Source organism: Mustela erminea, chromosome 18, assembly GCF_009829155.1.
Source record: "Mustela erminea isolate mMusErm1 chromosome 18, mMusErm1.Pri, whole genome shotgun sequence".
Classification (NCBI taxonomy): domain Eukaryota; kingdom Metazoa; phylum Chordata; class Mammalia; order Carnivora; family Mustelidae; genus Mustela; species Mustela erminea.
In genome coordinates, this window is record NC_045631.1 from 8,856,522 (window position 1) to 8,864,214 (window position 7,693).

The window sequence follows — 7,693 nt, forward strand, 5'->3', positions numbered from 1 at the left end:
ACTATCTTTTTTTTTTTTTTAAGATTTTATTTATTTATTTGAGAGAGCGAGAGAGAGCATGAGAGGGGAGAAGGTCAGAGGGAGAAGCAGACTCTCCACGGAGCTGGGAGCCTGATGTGGGACTGGATCCCAGAACTCCAGGATTAAGACCTAAGCCAAAGGCAGTGGCTTAACCAACTCAGCCACCCAGGCATCCCTAAAGATCTCCCCACTACCTTAAAGTCAGTGCCTGGCTAGAGAGAAAAACAACCTTAACTTGACAATGGCAAGACCTCCAGTATCTTGTGGGTCCTCTTTAGCATATGAAAGTTCTTTTGAAACCTCTCTTTTCTTTACTTCCCCCATCTCCCAAGTATATAATCAGCCACCACCACCCCACCCCACCCCACCCCACCCCACTACCCCACCCCCACCCTGCACTGGGGCAGCAGCTCTTTCCGCCCTCGGGGCCCATCCCATGCTTTAATAAACCACCATTTTGCACCAAGGACATCTCAAGAATTCCTTCTTGGTCCCAGGACCTCACCCCATTGAACCTCACCTAGATTCCAAGACCACATCACTACCATGGCCGCTCTCCATCACACACTCACCTCCGCGAGCCAGGCCAAGCTAGGCCTCCGCGCCGGGCAAGTGCGTGCCTGAGAACCTCAGGTTTGCTAGCTCTGACTCCACTGCCTGCTTCACCCTTCCGTCTGGAGACTCCCTAAACACTTTCTGCCAAGAAGTGGGCCAAGGCATGAAGCCTAAACCTTTGTGGCCTTCAAAGGCCCTCCAAGGGCATGAGTCAGCAAGAGAGAAAAGACAAGACTGGTTTTAAATGCTCCCAATAGGTTCTATCTGCACCAGAAGCTGCACGTTTGCGCCCTAAGGGAACTCAGTAGGCATCAATGGTCTCTACTCCACTCCCCCCCACTCACCCCGCCCGCCGCCCCGCCCCATCGCAGGAAGCCTGGGGAAAATTCCAGGCCCCCTAGTGAGGGGGGACCAGAGACCTGGCTCACTCTGCAGAAGGAATGGAACTTCTTAGTTTTGTTTTGTTTTGCTCAGGATCTGGGATGTTGACTTGGAGCTAGGGGGCCCTGTGACCCCCATCCCTGAAACCTGTTTGGGGGTTGGGGGAGGGTCTGGCCTATTTGAGGGCAGTCCTCTAAGGTTTGGGGGTGGGGGGTGAAGTGCTTGTTTTAAGGTGGTGAAGACCACAACAGAACACATCCTGCCAAGGGGCCTGGGTAGCCCCAGCAGGATCCAAAGCCATGAGGGAAACTCCCAGAAAGTAGCCAGGGAAGGGGTGCTCTCCCCTGCCGGCAGATTGCCATAAAAGGAGAAAAAGACTACCTAATGGGGACCTCTCTGAGTCACCCCAAGGGAAGACACTCCAGATTACCACAAAAGGGAGGGCCGCTTTGGGAGACCTGCCTCTCCGGTTATGCCTGTTCCTAGAACATGACAAGGGGCCTCAGGCTCTGTCTCTAGGGTTTCCCAAGATGCCGGCCATTCACTCGTCTCAGGCCAGGGTGGATGGACTCGTCAGAAAAGCGGGACAGCAGTGCCAATGAGAGCAGGCACCCTGTATTGAAGGGCACAGAGGGTCCTACCTACTTCAGCAAGGTAATAAGTGTTGTGCAAAAGGCACAGTATTGGGGGTGTGCAGACCTGCCACTGTTGGCCATCCCATCTCTGTCAAATCGCTGAGCTTCTCCCCTGGGGCACGGGGCACAGGAACAGATTAAAATAATTGTTCTTGCTTCTATCTACAGGGGAAGGTGGTACCCAGAGCTTAGGGGTCGGACTTGGGGTTAGAGATGCAAATAGGAGCAGGAGAGGGAGGGAGAAGAGAGAAAATTCCGGGAGGTCCGGGTTCCTCTGTATTTCCATCTGCACGATGGTGGCCCTTCTGAGTCCGCCTGGACTGACTTCATTCCTCAGCCAATTGGTCAGAACCTACCACATGCCAGTCCCATCAAATAGGACACCCTCCCTGCTCCTGAAAGACATACAAGTGCCTGGTAGAATGCGTAAGAACAACAATTAAAAAAAAAAAAAAAAGTTATGTGATACTGAGTCCAAGGCATTCCTCAGAACTTCTAGAAGAAATTCTTTCCCTGAGTGCCCTCAAATCATCCGTGTTGTGGCCACCAGCAAAGGGGCTATGGAAAATGCCGGTGCCTTGCTCCCCAGCGATGCATGAATACCTGTGGCTTGCAGAAACTTGGCTCCTGCTCTATAAGGAGACTGTGTCCCCAGGCTGCTTCCAGTCCCGAACCTTCTGGAACCAATGCTGAGGCTGAATGTAATGTGGGCCCATGATCTAAGACAGATCTTCCCACTCCCAAGAACCCTGCCTTCGCTCTTGCTGACAACTCCTTCCTGGACCAGGTAGCAGGCCACGGTCATGCCTCAGCCCTGAGGTACTTCCAGGGAGCCGTGGAACTTGCCTTGGCTTCATCCTTCAAATCCAAGCCCCCGGAGGACACAATGTGGTCTCACACTTAGCCCATAGGAAGCAATCGATGATGTGTGATAAGCTTGAGGAAGAACAAGAAAGAACCATGTGCACTTCCGGGGTGTGAACAAACAAGGAAATGGCCAGTGGAGTCCAAGTTTTATCAGGTTTTGCAGGCATGCAGGCAGGTGCACAGCCAGGCCAGCTGACCTTAAAAGCAAAGGGGCCTTAGGAAGCTGGCCTGGGGCAGAGAGAAGTCCCCATCAGGAAAAGCCAGGATCTGGTAGACCAGCAGGATGGAACATGTATCAAAGAACAGCCATTTCCCAAAATCCAGAAGTTCCGTCCACTGGCACAGCTAGAGACGGGAGAAGCTTCAGGAGGGGTTCCCTTGGTTAACTGAGAAGTCAGTGGCTCTGGGAATCTGATGCAGTTCTCAGCTGCTTTGTGTCCTCATGACTGACCCCGCTATTTACACCTTCCTACAAGGACGTGCCTGCTTGAGTAATTAGCCCTTAACACAATCCAAAGTGACCTTCAGTGAGTCACTCCAGCAGGCGGGGGCCAGCTGAAGGGGATACGAGTTTTCTGGGGCCTTCATTATGCCAGGTAAAACTTTCAAAATAATTCTAGGGGCATTTTCAGTCTCATCAACCCACTGTGTCTTTTGGGCTGATCTCTTGGGCTCCTTGCGAGAAATCTTTCACTCCTAAGATTTGGCAGAGACACCTGCAGTGTGGCTGCCCTTATGAAGGAAACTTGCTCTCTGAGCTGAAAACAAGGCCACAGGAAAGAAATGGCGAGAGCTCTCTCCGGGAGAGCAGAAGAGTGGAGGTTTGGAACTGGGGTCCTCACCAAAAATCTGGGGTGTGGAGCTGCTGGATTGTACCTGGACTGAAAAGCCATGACTGCTTATCAAGACCAAATGTTGCCCTTACCCAGTTTTTATTTTACCCTACACAGTCTCCCTGCCTGAACTTAGGGCTCCGTATATGCTCTCCTCAAGTCTTCCCGCTCAGAATGACAATTACCCTCTCTGCCATGCACCAGTCTACACCGTGCTTAAAATCCATATTGTACCCATGCCAGTATAGACACACTGTTTCTGAAAGGAAGCAGAAGAAAGTAGTGTTTGTCTAAGGAAGGAGGTGGGGGGGGGGGTGTCCAGTCTGGAGGGAGCGCTTTTCCTGATATGATCTATTGCAAATTTGGTGGAGATTGCTTTTTAACATGTATATGCATCCCTTTTTCCAGTTAAATATAGTAACATTCAGATATCAGACCCCAAGAGAACAGCAGTACACTTTGTCTTAGTATCTCTACTCTATGTGTGGCAGGATTTGGGTACCCCCCCCCCAAAAAAAAGGGTAAGGTTATAATAATGTCATCTCGGGGTCCTTCACTCACGTTCCCAAGGTGGGGTGACGTTCCAAAAGCTTCTATTCCTCACTCCATGACTTAGCTGTCTGTGTGAGTTTGGCAAAATGTGACGCCAAAGAGGACTGCCACCCCAGAGAGTTATCTGAATGAGAAAATGCACAGAAAGCACCCGGCCCAGGGCGATGCTCAGTGAGGACCATTTTCGCTCAATTCTGTCGCGCTTTTTTCTTTTGCCCCGTCTCTCTGTTGACTGAGAGCTTCTGCATGGTTACAGAAGCGCATAATACTGACCCTCACCCTGGTTATGTGTGGCAGCAAACGGCTTTCTGGACAGGACATTTCCCTGACTCCGGAAACATTGGAAGCAGCTGGCAGGGGCCTCCCTGAGCTGGGATTGGTGACTCACTAGCATCTGGAATACAGAGCTTTCCAGAACAAAGGCCATGAACACTGGATTCAATCTGTGCCTAAGAAAGGACATGGAGGAGGGGCTCTAGCAAGTAAGCCCTTCCCAGAAAGCCCTTCCCTTTGCTGCCCAGGAACATTGGACCGAGGAATTACGGAATTACGGTGGGGCTCCCGCCCTGCGCCGTGCAAACAGGGAGCTGCCCGCAGAATGAACGTGAGCAATGTGGGAGAAAAGTCAATTGCACTGCCCTACCCAGGGGGGAAAAAATTGCTCCTGAAAAGTCAAAGTGCGAGAAACCACGAACACAAAGTAGCCAAGTCCATTCCCAAGAACTTCCCCATGCTCTGGGCTTTAGGGCAAAGAAAAGCTGGTTGTTCTAGAAACAGTTTCCCTATCTGACAGGAGTAAAATTACAGGCTAAGAGTATGGTGTTTCTTAGTCCCTCCTAGTACCTCTGCCTGCTGAGGAACTTGTTTTCCCTAAGTTTCCAACGGTAGGCTATCTTTACATGTTTTCAAGCTCTCGGATTTCACAGCGGGTATTTCTAGAGGAGCACTTCCTACTGGTCTCCCGTTTGGGGTAAAGGGGAAAAAGAGAAATTAGGTGAAAGGTTTGTTTTTTTTTCTCTTGAATTTCTGCCAAGGTTTACATTTCATTCGTTGCCACACAGATCCAGCCAGAAGGTGATGTCACTGCCCTGAGCCCCAGAACTCCTATTCCTATACCCCACACTCAAACACACATCCGTCCCCGAAAGCAGAGTGACGGAGAGGAAACTAGCAAGCATGAGGTCAGACAGACACACACAGAGACAGTACAGGGACAGCCGGATGGAGATGCGAGCAGAGCAACCCACTTCAGTTTCCAAAGCCCAGTGCAGTAGATATCTACCCTGGACAAATAGCCAGGGACTAAGGCTGAAGTCCTTGGCAGGACTCAGAGCGCAGAAGTGAAGTCGGGAGCCCCGGGAGCTGTGGCAGTGGTCCCCCACCTCCCTCTCCTGCATGGACCCCAGCACTTGCCTCCTTGTCCCTCCGGGCAGCATCCAAGGAAACCGAGGAATGGCCCTTGTGCTCGTCCTGGCCACACTCCTGGCAGATGCACTGCCCGTCGGGGCGGCAGAAGGCGACCAGTGGGCTGTGGTGGGCAGGGCAGGTGCGCAGGTCCCGGTCCTTCACGGGCTCGATCAGCTGGTGGCTGTGCAGTCTGCTGTTCTCCTGGTGAGGCCGCAGGTGCTCCTCGCAATAATTCACCATGCAGGTCAGGCAGGACTTAACCGCCTTCACCCTGCCAGTCCCGAGGCAGAAGTCACATAGGATCTCCGCCTCCCCCTCACCGTCAGGATCCCCCTGCCCTGCAGAGTCACTTCCCTGTCCCTCCGTCTCCGCCTGAGGGCTCCCCAGGGATCCCATGTCCTCTTCTTCCGCCAGGCTGCCTGACCCAGGGTCTGGGCTGACAGTGGCCAGAGGGTGAGCCAGGATCCCAGGCGGTGGCCCTGGGTCCATCAGATCCAACTCAGCCATCTGGAAGACGCTGGAGCCGGAGCCGTCCTTCCTCTGCCCCTTGTCCCAGGATCTTGTGCGGCCCAAGTCAGACAAGAAAGCCACGCCTCGATGATTGCAGCTGTCACAGGAGTTTAACTGTTTCCGCCCTGCGGGAGGAAGCTCAGTTAGTCATTACTCTGATCCAGCTTGGATGGCGGCCAGCGGCTGTGACGACGCGGCAGCTAGGTTGTTCAGGCTGAGGACGGCCGCTCCCAACGTCTCCCCAGGGGCTCAGGCCGCTCCTTGGGTCCAGCCCCGAAACTTCTATTCTTGCATGAAATCATTCGCACCCTGTAGGCTCAGCCAAAGATCATGTGTGTCTGTGGCTGCTCTGGAAAGAATTCGAGATTCCTGAGCTCTGCTGTAAAAAGCCTGCGTTGCTTTATGAGGCTTGACCAGCTGCATTTTTTGTTTGCCTTTTTTCAAGGGATCTAAAATGCAAGGACTTCAACGATCGGTCAGACCTTCATCTCTTCCCATCTTGTAGAACTGGACATGAGGCATCTAAGAAAAGGAGAATATGTGCCCCTGACCCTGACTTTGTCCATGCCACCTTCTTGCAAATGGGTGCTTGAGGGGATCAGAAGGTCAGGGACAGCGTCAGGGAAGAACACGTCTCCTTCTACGTAAAGCTCAACTCAGACAGCTCCCCCGGGCTACACGTCCCACCCCATGGTTCCTAGAAAGAGGTTCCTAGAAACAGCCCCTTTGCCCACTTAGTAAGGTGTTTCTGGACACAGCATGTGAGTTTTCTTATGCTGTCAAAATAACCAAGTACCACAGACTGGTGGATATAAACCACAGAAATTAATTTTCTCATGGTTCTGGAGGCTAAAATCCAAGACCAAGGTGTCCGCGGAGCTGGTCGCTTCTGGGGTGTCTCTCCTTGGCTTATAGATGGCCATCTTCTGTTTTCGCCTGGCCTTCCCTCTGTGTGTCTGTGCCCCAATCAATTTCCTCTCCTTGATCTCCCCTCCTCCTATAAAGACACCAGTCATACTGGATTAGGGCCACCCTAGCGACCGCCTCTTAATTACCACTTTAAAGACCTTGTCTCCAAATACAATCACATTAAGAGGTCCCGGGTGTGAGGACTTCAACAGATGAATTTGGGAGAGAAAGACACAATTTAGCCCAGAACACATGGACAAGAGGACAGCGCAGGAAGCATCTAGCTCCCTAAAGAAAGGAACTCCCAGGCATCACCACCGTTGGGGATCTACAGTTGTGCCCAGGACGATTCCAGGGTGCCTGGACCCCAACATCTATATCCTGGAGAGATTCTACAGCCTCTCCCCTCCCCCGGACTTTTTCAGAAATACTCAAAGGGATTTGGAAAGTTTATGAAAGGGAGAAAGATTGGGGGAGGGGGCCCTGGTCCAGTTTGTCCCTGGGATCTGGGGCTGAGGCGACTCCAAGACGTGGTACTACTCCTCTGTGGCTCTCCACCCTGCACCCTGTCCCCCTCCCCCCTAGCTCTGCGGGGTCTGGGTTAAACCAGATCAACCAAGGCACATTTCTTGTCACTAACCAAGATGTTCCAAAAATTCAAAAACTGTAGCGGTTGCTCAAAGTTGGAGGGCATTAAGATAGTAAAAATCTATCTCAGCCACAGCCCCATTGTATTTTCAACGTGCATAGAATATCTGTATCCTGATTGCCTAAAAGCAGCCCTTTTTAGTAATCTGAAGTTCCCTAAGTGTCCCCGTCCAGAATGTTGTGGTCCCCTGTTGAAGAGCCCCCACCCCAAGAGGCTTCCCTGCATTTAAATTCATAGTTTTTAGATCTCCAGCCAGGAGGGAAAGGAGCTGGTGTCTGCAGGCTCCCCTCTGTGCTCAGAGTTAGCAGATGGGGCTGTTTCCTTTCCCTTTTTCGGAATGACCTGGTGGTTGAGGCTGAGCAGGTCTCACAGGC

At 52.1% G+C, this 7,693-nt stretch overlaps 1 protein-coding gene across 1 annotated transcript in view; it reads right to left on the reverse strand.

The window, feature by feature from the left end:
• LOC116577912 (CMT1A duplicated region transcript 1 protein-like) overlaps positions 1 to 6,032 on the reverse strand; it is a 49,096-nt gene extending 43,064 nt beyond the window's left edge. The window contains exon 1 of the mRNA XM_032321702.1: positions 5,258 to 6,032. Within this exon, the coding sequence (XP_032177593.1) occupies positions 5,258 to 5,758 (501 nt within the window). The 5' untranslated portion in view covers positions 5,759 to 6,032. The remainder of the gene's footprint in view (positions 1 to 5,257) is intronic.
• Positions 6,033 to 7,693: the final 1,661 nt, after the last annotated feature.